Genomic DNA, 12,079 nt, shown 5'->3' with positions numbered 1-12,079 from the left:
CATCCCTCCATCCCCTCCCCCTCCTGCCACTGCCTCCTCCCTCAGCCCTGCCAGCCACTCCAGCCCTCCCCCCACTGCCTTCCCCCTTCTCCTGCTTCCTCATCCCTCCATCCCCTCCCCCTCCTGCCACTGCCTCCTCCCTCAGCCCTGCCAGCCACTCCAGCCCTCCCCGCACTGCCTTCCCCCTTCTCCTGCTTCCTCATCCCTCCATCCCCTCCCCCTCCTGCCACTGCCTCCTCCCTCAGCCCTGCCAGCCACTCCAGCCCTCCCCCCACTGCCTTCCCCCTTCTCCTGCTTCCTCATCCCTCCATCCCTACCCCTCCTGCCACTGCCTCCTCCCTCAGCCCTGCCAGCCACTCCAGCCCTCCCCCCACTGCCTTCCCCCTTCTCCTGCTTCCTCATCCCTCCATCCCCTCCCCCTCCTGCCACTGCCTCCTCCCTCAGCCCTGCCAGCCACTCCAGCCCTCCCCCCACTGCCTTCCCCCTTCTCCTGCTTCCTCATCCCTCCATCCCCTCCCCGCAGGCTGTTTGTGTCGCACCTCGCACCCCATTGCTCATGCGCTCATTGCCGCGCTCCGCCCCCCTCCCCCCCACCGCGTCGCCCAGGGTAACGGCTTCGGGGTGGGAAGGGGGCTGCGAACAACCGCAGTGGCCTGCGCGGCTCCATCTCCCAGCGCCCCGGGACCGAAAGGTGAGGGGGGGGAGCAGCACGGGGGGCAGGGTGGGAGGGGGCAGGGAAGAGCCCGGGAATGGGGGGAGGAGAGGGGAGAGGAGAGCCTGGGAATGGGGGGGGGGAGGGCGAGGGGGAAGCGCGGGAGGGGGGGATGTAGGTGGAAAGGGGCTGGAGGGAAGTGGCTCAAAGTAGCCTAAGCTAAGGGACTGGCATAAAATACCCAATTCTGGTTCTTTAGTTAAAAAAATCCTTTTGGGATTGGGTCTTCAGGGAGCTCAGTGGTGCAGCAGCCCTAAACTCCTTGCATTAAAATTAGGATATCTGAACAATAATTGCCAGATAGATTATCTAAGACATAGATCTTTTTGCAGCTTTAAAGGGTAGAAGCTTGGGGTGCTGGGACCATGATGAACTCCTCCAAGAAGAATGAAGTAGATTTAGAAAAAAGCATTACCAATAAAAAAGCAGAGGAAAGCAAGTGGCAATGTATCTACCCAAATGAGAGGAGAGAGAGGAATCAAGTTTATACTCTTCTTGACATCAGCGAGAATGTATTTGAACAAGATGAAAGGTCCTTGGAATATGTCATCAGGACAGGATGGGAGGAAGCTGTAAGTTACATTTTATGTCTTGAAAAATGACTTAGCCAAAAAAAATTCTCAAATGCAGTTTTGGAATATTAGCTAACAATGGCTATTTAAAAATTCATTTGTTTTGATACAATGTAGTTTGAAAAGTCAGCAGATACTGCTCTGGATACCTTAAAGCTGCTAAACCAGAGTCAAAGTTGAGAATGGGGGGAAAATCATGACAAATCAACAGTTGATTGTTTTAAACAAGATATTTAACACTACAAATGTTTAAAAAAACACCAAAAAGCTAGGAGCTTCAAAATAGTTGTAGGGAGCTGCTTAAAAAGCAGAGGTAGCTATGGAGTAACTTTAAGAACATACTGAAAATATTGTTTAGGGTTTTATTCTTAAACTAAACAGAGATCTAGTTTGTTACAGCTGCAGATTAGTTAGAATGAAATGGAATGTCTGTCACTATCTTGTAGCATAGACATATGGAATACCGAAAAACCTCACTAAACCTCCAAGTAAGTTCCTCTCCTGTAGCTCCAATGAAGTTGAATAGAAGGAATATTAATAGTGGTTAGTATAAATGGTACTCACCCATAAATGGTTTGAAGTAATCCTGATTAAAGCTGCTTGTTGCCTTTTTACCTACAAAAAAAAAAAAGATGAGATTCTTGAAGAAAAGGCAAGTAGGGTTGTGATGGTTCAGATGCCTTAAGAATTTGGTGTACAGTATTGATTATATCAGAGTAGTAACAAATAGTTCAGCTGGGGGGACAGTTCTCTTGTGTCACAGAGGGAAATGGCTTTTGAGGCTTCTGGTTTCTGTAGTTTTAAGATTATGAATTTTTTAGAATGACTGTGTGTGTACAATAGGTTCAGGTCTTCCCATTCTAGGGTAGGGTTACCATATGTCCAGGTTTTCCTAGATATTGCCTCTTTTTCTGAGCCTCCGTCCTCTGTCCAGGTGGATTTTTCAAACAGGAAATATCTGGAATTTTTTCAGAGCAGATGCTGCAGCTCAGAAAGAGCCCTGATCAGACCGCTTCCTGATTGGTATCTCCCCTGCATCAGCAGCTGTTTGGTCCATTCCCCTGCAGACAAAGCTGCCAGATCCTGCCCACCCAGGCGTAGGGAGGGGGTCCATAGGGAGGCACTGTCTGTGGCTGCATCCTGGGCTTCTGCCAACTGTCCTGCCACCATGACAGGGAGCGACTCTGCCCCCCACCTCCAGTGAGTACCACTGATACAGGTATCCCCTACTGCTCCTCCAACTGTACCTCCCGCCAGTTCCCCCTTACCCCTCCCAGTGTCCTCTTTTGGGGAACCTGAAATATGGTAACCCTATTCTAGGGGGGCTTAGAAGGTTAAAAATAACTAAGATAAACAACTGTTTTCTATCCAGTGTTAGGTGTGGACATACACCAAAGACATTCTTGTGTTAAAGTTGTCTTCCTCCTCCCCCTGCAGTAATGCAGTCTTCTAGACTGGTTTCTTGTAACCTATATTTAGGGCAGACCTATCTGTATAGAAAAGCGGTTTTTGTGGTTAGGAATACAGTTAGTGGGGTGAGGATGGTGTTGGATAGTCCGATTATTTTGTTGTAACTTGAGTTGAGTAGATATTTCTAGGTCTAAGTTCTCTGGTACCTGCTGATATAACTGAAAAGCTAAGACTTTTTAAACTTTAAAGGTGTGATCTACAAAGCTTAGGTGTCTACGTCTTGTATGCAGCACTTCTGCACTCCATGAAATTCCTGCTTGGCTGCCACCTAACCCTGGAGACTAGTGATTTTCAACTGGGGGTCCACAGACTATGTCTCAGGGGTCTGCGATAGGTAACTATGAAAATTAAATTTCAGATCCCAGGAAAGGCACTCTGTTTTTCTGACCAATCAAAAGTATGTGAATACCCCCACCCACAGGTCAAAACCTGGAAGTATCATCATTACCATAGAAGCTCACAGTTCAGCGCCCTTTCTCACGCTGCATCAAATGCTGTGCTGAGCATGTGCAATTCTATTCAGTCAGTTTTCAGTCTAAGACTTCTATGGTGGGGTCCGTGGACCACAGGTTGAATTTCCAAAGGTGAATTTCTAAAGTACAATGTTGGGGACTAGGAGAGAGACACTTCCATTTGAAAACTTGTAGGGGCTGCAGATGAAAATAAGGTTGAAAACCACTGCTGTAGATGCTTAAGCCAACTCTGCCTAACTTTCCACTGTGAAAGTTCCCTAGATGCTTAAGTTTTTAGACTCTGGGGCATCCAGATGCTTATCTCCTACCTCGGCCCCAAAGTGATTCACAAGCCAGGGGAAGGTAGGTATTTGGCTGCATAAATCGGGTCTGGGGCCTAAGCAGCTAGGTGGCCTTTGAGCACGACTCCCAGATCAGGTCCCATTCAAATTCATGTCTCTTCCCACTCATTGCTTTTTAATGTAAATGGTTTTCTCATAATATAAGCAAGTCTTTCCCACTTCCTTGCACTTTGGACTGTGGCGCAAAAAGAAGCTTTTCTCTTCTCCCAGATTGGTTGCGAAATCACTTCTCTGTGTAGGTGATGTGTTTTTTGTGTCCTGTTTCCACCTCTAGTTTATGGTCACTAGTTCTATGTTTGGTAAGAGTCTGTCTTAAATTTTCACATTTAATTATGCAGAGGTAGGCTGCTAGTGTAGAGCTCTGAAGAGGGATCTTGTAAAATGGTATTTCAGTTTTTGAGCTCTTAATTTTAAGCAGTCAGTAGCAGGTGATGTGGTTTTCTCCTCTCAACTGGAAGGTTGTCCTGTTGAAGCCTGCAAGAGATTAATATTAGTGAATCAAAAGCTAAGTAAAATCCACTCCTAGTCAGCAGTCTAGTTGTCAGCAATGGAACGTATGTTGTTTTGATTGTTTGATTGAAATGGCACTAGAAATGCATTTGTTTTGTACATGGATCATAAAAGAAACATCACAATTCTGTTCTGTACTCAGTTTAGTAAAGAAGTGGAAACTAAGGAAAGCTATAGTAATCTCTCAGATTCAAGACTTTTGGAGGAAGAGAACATGTTTTTCTTTCAAAAGATAATATAATGTAATGGAAATTGGATTTTTCATGGTCTTGGATATCGCCTCTGAGGCTTGCAGTGTAGGACTCTGTAGAACAGCACTGCAAGCATAAAACTAGAACAGGGATGAAAAAAATCTGTGGAGTCTACTGGTTTTCCTGTCAATAAAAAACTTCTTTGAATACAGGGTTTTTTTAAGTGGGCCTGGCTAAGAATAAAAAACTACTTGTTAATTTGGTCCAAACAATAAACCTAAGTAGCATCATAAATGCTATTAGTTAATAATTACTGTTACATTGTACATAGTTAATTTTTTTTTTTGTGAAGAAGCAACTAGTATTTAGATTTAACATATTTCTCTGTTCCCAGGTACAAGGCTGGGGTAAAGCTGCTCCGTTTGCTTGCGTTCAGTTGCAAAAGCAAGCTAAGAAATCAAGGGCAAATGAAACCGTCAACAGTTGCCTGTTTTGCTTAGATATGAGGCAAACTAATGACAAAAGTGAGAGCCAAGAAACCAAGACTACAAGAGATCAATCAAAATCTGTTTGCAAATTAAGCACGTGTGCTATAGATGATACCGTTTCAGAAAAGAAAGAGGTTCCAGTCCATTCTAGTGAGTCTTCCAATTGTTCTACAACAGATGGAACTAAGGGAGAAAGCTGTAATGGCAAGTTGTGCTCTATTCAAACATTTCAAGGTGAAAAGAAAAGTTTGCCAATAAAGGAATACAGTATATGGCACCCAGAAAAAATGAAAAACCCAGAAGCCCTGAAAAGTAAAGCTGTAAAGACCCCTGAGCCTACCATGCCTGCTCCAGATAGCTCTGAATCTTCAAACTTAAAGTCTTTGCTGGTATTGCCACCAGTGAAAGATGCAACTCCAAAAGATAGTGCAGATCCTTCTTTTAAGAAGAATAAAGCAGCTATCTCCCAGGCAAATCAGAAAATGCTAAATGCTACTTCAGCTGAGACTGCTTCCAGTAGTAAGGGTACTAAAACAATAGAACAAAAGGGGGGGAAACAAACTGACTGTATCATTCATGATACAGTGAAGGAGAAACAAATTCACGAACCATCATCCTTTGTCCCAAAGCTTCCAAAAGCATCATTCCTGCAAGGAGGCCCTGAGCAGTTACACTGGCCCTGTGCTCTTTGGCCAGATAGAAAAATTATAACCACTTCTAATTCTGTTTCTTTGAGAAAGTACAGTCATCTTGCTAACATGCAGTATCTGCATACAAAAGGAATACAGTACACAAAATATGATGAGATCAGAGGTCCTTTCACCAACAGTATTAAAAACAGAAGTCTCTCAGAGGCCAAGCAAGGAAATGAATCAAACACACAAGCGGTGCAACTGCTTCCTGGACTATTCCCTTCCTTAACGGTCAGCCATGTTGCAATAACCGCAATGTCTTCTAGACTGACCTAACATTTTTATACTGTAACTTCATGTCATTTTCTTCTATTTGTTTGAACTCATTATATGATGAGAAAAAGATTGAAGATACATTGTACTTGGGCTCCTTGTGAGCAGAGACTGTCCATTTGTTAATTTCTGTAGGTGCTACTTATATGTATCAGTTTATAATACTATGCGTTACTTCCAAATAATTTAATTTCCAGCTTATAGATTAACTATCTCTGTCTATGGTAGACAGTATGCTAAATCCCCATTGCCCCATATTAATTTATTTAAAGTTCTACTGGAACTAAGTGCATTCACCTCATTCAGGTGCAGCCCTCATGAACAATTAGACTGTGGGGCAAGCTGGGGTGCGAATCTATCCCACACCAGTCTGCCCTGCTCTAAACTATCCATGTACACCCTGCTGCTATATGTTAAGTTTGTCAGAGTGCTTTGAGTTAGTCCTCCTTAGCTCAAAGCACTTTAACAATCGTTAATGCACACAGACAGTTAAGAGCATGGCAGGCTAGTGTAGCATAGATTCACATCCCAGCTTACCACAGTCTGAATCTATGCTACACTAGCCTGCCATGCTCTTACCTGTCCATGTACACCCTGCTGCTATATGTTAAGTTTGTCAGAGTGCTTTGAGTTAGTCCTCCTTAGCTCAAAGCACTTTAACAATCGTTAATGCACACAGACAGTGTAGAGCAGGGCAGACTGGTGTGGGACAGATTCGCACCCCAGCTTGCCCCACAGTCTAATTGTTCATGCAGACAAGGCCCAAGTATGGTCATGGGGAACCTGGCTCAACAATGCATTTTAGCACAATCTTGAGTTCATCCCTATTCAGCAAGCCATTTAAGAATGTTCTTTATTTTAAATATGTGCTTCAGTTTAATAGAGATCCATGGGGCTGAATATTCGCTTAAATGCTTTGCAGAACTGGGACTTAAAAGAGCAGCAGAACTAGTCAAGTAGCCCCAGGAACAGCAGCTCTTTCACAGTGGCATGGTTAAATGTTCACTTACCACCTTTCTACTTATTGATTTAAGTACTATTAGTATTTTTTTGGATATGCTTCCTTGTTTTGTTTTCATGTTTTATTAACAGAGGCCAGACTCATCTGTTATTAAACAGAGGGACTTGGATATCAAGTTTTGTCTGTGTTAAATGTACATTTCATTTTGATTAATTAGCTATCACAGTTTCCTCCATAAAATACAGGTTAAATTTGCATTCACAATTTAGAATAGCTTTGATAAAAGTTATCCACATTCAAAATGACTGCATGTTTCTCAGTAGTCAAAGATTTCCTGTGACTGGCAGCCACTTACTTATTCTCTCCCCCTTTTTGATGCATTTGACAGTAACTTGGAAGTAATAGGGACGATAATACGAGTTAAAAATTCCCAAATATCACAAGTTCCACTCTTACGCCAGAGCTCTAAACTTACCATCTAGCTGATTTAAGATTCAGAGAATCAGTCATAGGAGATTAAAGTTAAATCCAGAATTCATATTTTTATAGTATGATACTTTCAAAGCAGTTTACAGACTTCTACATATTAACTATTTACTCACCCTCATGTATGCACTGCTTTAGATCCAGAGAGAGAAAGCAGGCTCTTTCTAGGCAGTAACTAGAAGCAAAGGCTAAGTAATGAAAGGACTTCTTTATTTTAAAAAACTACATGAAGAAATTGCCCACTATTGATGTGCAGTAACCTCTAGGGGAGAAATACAGCAGCCCTTCAACAACACACATCACTGTTGCATAATAGTTTAGGGCAGATGTGAATAATGCTGTTTTCCAATAGAAGTTATTGTGGGAATTAAAGCAGAGTGCAATGGCTTATGTCACTACTGTTCATTTGTGAAGTGGTCAGGCCTTCTATTTGATCTTGAACAGCTGCAAGAGATCACTTGAAATACAATATAGTGGTTCTAGTGTGGAGGGAAGAGTGCCACCTACTGAATGTTCAGCTAGTTGTGGTGAGAGGGGAACCCATACCACACTAGGTGTTAGATATTCAGCTGTAACTGGAGATGAATTAATGCCTTTTTTAAAAAAAACTTCCTTTATTTTACTTCCTTTTCCTGAAGAGTGATTATGGAAAATAAGCCCCTTTGACAGCAGTCACTAGTGGCAAATTCAATACCTTGCGATAAATTTAGAGAATACATAGTTCTAAGATAATTATTTATATGAGTTTGGGTCAGGAGTAGTGGGGTCATCCTCAAATGGGAACAAAATCATCAGTTAGATAGCCTGGCTTTTGCAGTGTGTACTGGGGCAAAATTACTGAGCCATTATCTCTTACAAGACCTGGTGTTTTATTTCAACGAGGCTTTAGCCTGAATATTGACTGTAGGATTTGTCCCTGTATTTCCAATATAAGATTTCTTCCTTCCTCCCTCACCTTTCCTTAAACATTTAGAAGAGTTCTTTTTATAATGGCTAGTTTTGAAGACATCTGATATGCTGTGGTGCTTGTTTACTGGTAGAAGTTGTAGACATATGTGAACTACCACAAGAAAGATACATTTAACTAGAAATCTAGCCAGGACAATGAAAATAAATTCTTCTTACCTACATTCCATTCTGTGAAGTAATGGATTTTTTGGTGCATCTGGCATAACAGAAGAATTGAGTGCTTTGTATTATAACTTTAGATCACAAATACTGTAGCAAGATAGTTCATTTTTCCACTTGGTGCTCTCATGCTTTTAAAACAGGAATGAGAATACACGGTTATTTATTCAAAAACAGAACTGGCTGTAAATAGTCTTAATAATTTCCACCACTGTTTTTTAGAGGAAATATCTATTGTATTTTGTTTACAAGAATCAAGGCAATAGAAAGTCCAGGGGTCTGTCTTAACTATGCAATTTTATCACAGTACTACAGTTGCACATATATGATAATATCGGTCAGAATAGAGACATCATTCGGTAGGTCAGTTATCTCTCTCTCCCCCCAACATCCATTTTATAATAGACTAACTCGTTTTACAATATGTGCCCTGTTCTATATCTGCACTTGTCTTGTGCTTTTAGGTAGAAACACCCTAGCCAGAAGGACAACAGATGCAATCTGCCTTATTTTTATGGTCTTAATTAAAAGTAGCAGTGGTAGTAAATTCTCTAGTGATTTATACCATAACACTGTATTTAAATGTAAAATATCCTTTTCTCTAGAAATAAACTGACATTTATGTGAGCAGAGATATTTAAGATATATTTGAATAAGCACTACAAGTAGGATGCTGGTGTCTCTCTACTAGTCGCCAATATTGTACTTAATTTTAAAAATATGCTGTAAAAGAAACATCAGAAAACCATTAAGACTAAATTAGATCCTTCACAAATAACCGAAACATGTAGAAAGAGCGAATCAGTCCAAACATCTGCTTTCCAGTCTTCAGACAGTACTGTGTACACTTTTCACTAGATAGGACTATTTAAACATTATATAAGGACCTGTGAAATTACTGACATTTCCATGGCCTGAAAAGAGAAAAGGTGGTGTCTATCAGACAATTGAAAACACTGACGCTTCAAAGAGAAAATAGAAAAATGATTGATTAGAAGGAGAAAGCCACACCATCCATGTTCAGTATCGTAATTAAATAAACTTGCATTAACTGGATGTCAGCACTACTGATAGTAATTTATTTGACAGATGATAGGAAAAAGACACTGGTTACAGCAGAAAGTTATGAGCCTTGCTTCTGCAACGTCTAAGTTTTATGGGTGTATTAGATAAAGAATGACTAAAAATATCTGTAAATTCATTTTTAAACACCTTGATTTTTTCCTTAACTTTTGTATTTCATTTTCAGCAAGAGTATTTATTGTATTTGTGATAATTAGTTTCACATTCACGCCCCCTCCCCATTCTTGTAGATCTAATTTAGATTTTATAAATTTATTAGGCATTTTAATTGCAGCTTTGGTAAACTACATGTAACACTTATGAATGCAAATATTTAAAAACTCCAAACAAAAACAAAGTAAAGATCAGAAAGGCAAAAGGACATTAATTTCCTACAGTTAGAGAGTTTGACTAGCACCTTCCATTTTGGTCAGAGAATTGAGACAGGGAGAAAAGGGGGTAATAAATGTGCCAACCAAACCTCAAGATAACATCAAACTGTGTAGAGGCCAAAAACTGCTCAGTTACTTATTTATATCATTATAAACAGCAAAATTTGGCACTAAGATGTTAAGAATTGTTACAGCTACTCTATAGCACTCATTTTTCAGAGACAGCAGGCCAGATTCCAATGTCAATTACCTCCAACTGAAAAAAAAAAATCAAGAATTTTTTACGTTAGAAGTATTGCACACTGTAAGCCTGTGACAGAACCAAGACTAAAACTCAGCTCTTTTGCCTCTAAATCCTTTTCTCCAACCACAGAACCACCCTTCCTTCCCTCCACTGTCTTCTGTGGAGTTGTTTTGGATTTAGGGTGGCAAGACTGAGATCAGAATTTGGCTCAGAGAGTAGAATGCAATTGTAGCTGCGTGGGTGAACTTGGAGACTGTGCTAAGGTGCGGACCACCACAAGAGTTTCTCTGAGTGAGTTTCAGCTTCCTAGACAATTGCACTTACAGGTGAGGATTTCATGGCAGATCAGAAAAATTCAAGCGAGCCTTTGCAAAATTAACCTCGGGTTGATTTGGGTTGGAAGGAAAAGTTTTTCTTTTGCAGGACTAAATGAGATGTTGAAAAGTCATGGAAATCTGTGAAAGTCATGTCCCTACATAACTGCCCCAAAACGTGCACAACAGTCATCTCTTTATATGACCACAAAAAGGATGAAAAGGACCACAAAAATGTCTCTGCAGATTTAGGACTTGCAGGAAGAGCTGAAAATAACTTTTATAAGGGAGGTCAAGAGTAAAAAAGTCCTTAGTAAATTTCAGGTGCTTTGGTTCTAAAGAGCATTTGAAGAATTATAATCAATTAATATCAACACCACAAATGTACTTAGCTACTGCATTAATGATTTTTTTTTTATTTTTACTGTTATAAAATCCACTTATATTAATGTGCATTTAACATGCTTTTGTACCTCCAGGTAAAAGGCTGCTGTAAAGATGCTCCCTTCACCTGCTACCAAGTACAAAATAAGTCTAAAAAACCAAAGACAAAGGAAACAGTCACTCACTTACCTCACATAGATATAGCACCATCTACCAAAAAAGAATTGGCCCAGGCAACCAAGTCTATAAAAGATCGATCAAAGCCTAATCGCAAATTAACTACACATGCTGTAGGAGATACAGTTTCAGGAAAAGAAAAGGTTCCAGTCTGTTGCAGACACTCTCTCAATTTTGCTCCTATGACAGATAGCACTAAAGGAGAACGGAGTAATGGCAAATTGCATGCTACTCAGACTCTTCAAGGTGAAAAGAGTACCAAGAACTTGCCAAGAAACAAGTACAACAAAAGGCAACTGAAAAAGATCATAAAAAAAGCCCTGAAATGTAAAGATATGAGCCTGCTACATGTAAGCCATGGTAATCCTCATGAAAGCCTGAGATGTATGACCTTAAAGACATTACTGGTTCTGCTTCAGCTGAAAAAAACAGCTCCCTCTTTCTATCTAGAACCTTCTGTTAAGAAGAGGAAAGCAATGTCCATCCGGGGAAATGAGAGAAGTCTCAATACTGCTGCAACTGAACCTGCTTCCTATATCATAGTACTAAAAGCAAGAGGGTGAAAAGTGACTTGTTGACAGCATGAACAATACAGAGATGGATCAAATAAAAATCAATGCACCACCTTTTTTGGTCCCTCACTTCCAAATGTCTCATTCTTTGAGAGATTTCACATGTCTGTTCTGCAGTAGGTGTTTGGATGCTCCAATGCACAGTTTTTACCCTGAGCACAAACCATCAGGTCAGCCTGAGCACTCTGTGCTTTCTCTCTCACACACACACCGTGTAGGCATAAAGAGCTAAGCTGCCAGAGACCCTCTTCAGTTCCTTCCTACCACCCGTGACAGTTTAAAGCTCCCGGTCCTTGCTTCTGCAAGTCTTTACTTGATATCTGTATATAGGACCTGTAGATAGTGTTGTGAATTTAAAAAAAAAGTTTTTGTGGTTCTGGCAACCAGTTTGGTGCTGGGCCCAGTATTGGTGATATGCCATGTTCTCCAGATTTCAAGCTCTGCCACTCTTGTGGCAAGACAATGCCTAATAGTGACCTTCACCCCAACTGCCTTGGAGTGCTTGTGGGAAGCTCATGTGAGTGACAAGTGTGGCGTTTGTAAGGTTTTCAAACCCCATTCAAAAGATAGACCGGGCAGCCAAATTAAAATATCCGCCTACTGAATTGGCACTACGGCCTCCATCTCACTACTCTAC

The 12,079-nt window shown here is 41.0% G+C and overlaps 1 protein-coding gene across 3 annotated transcripts; it reads left to right on the top strand.

Annotated features, from left to right (window-relative positions):
• The first annotated feature begins 587 nt into the window (after nt 1–587).
• LOC311529059 (uncharacterized protein C16orf46 homolog) lies at nt 588–11,486 on the top strand. 3 transcript variants are annotated; one of them, XM_084644730.1, is made up of 4 exons: nt 588–691; nt 1,045–1,284; nt 4,664–5,680; nt 10,789–11,486. In XM_084644730.1, the coding sequence occupies exons 2-4, from the start codon at nt 1,078–1,080 to the stop codon at nt 11,431–11,433; spliced, it is 1,869 nt and encodes a 622-aa protein (XP_084500856.1). In that variant the 5' UTR covers nt 588–691; nt 1,045–1,077; the 3' UTR covers nt 11,434–11,486. The 3 variants fall into 3 exon arrangements, with proteins under 3 accessions (XP_084500856.1, XP_084500857.1, XP_084500858.1); XM_084644731.1 differs by lacking the exon at nt 588–691 and adding an exon at nt 2,258–2,484 and having other exon boundaries at nt 1,196–1,284; XM_084644732.1 differs by lacking the exon at nt 588–691 and adding an exon at nt 2,258–2,503 and having other exon boundaries at nt 1,196–1,284.
• Nucleotides 11,487–12,079: the final 593 nt, after the last annotated feature.

The sequence above is a fragment of the Lepidochelys olivacea genome, assembly GCF_965140295.1.
Source record: "Lepidochelys olivacea isolate rLepOli2 genome assembly, chromosome: 12".
NCBI classification, from domain to species: Eukaryota; Metazoa; Chordata; order Testudines; family Cheloniidae; genus Lepidochelys; species Lepidochelys olivacea.
Note: the sequence above shows the minus strand (reverse complement) of the source record. Positions and strands in the feature narration are given on the sequence as shown.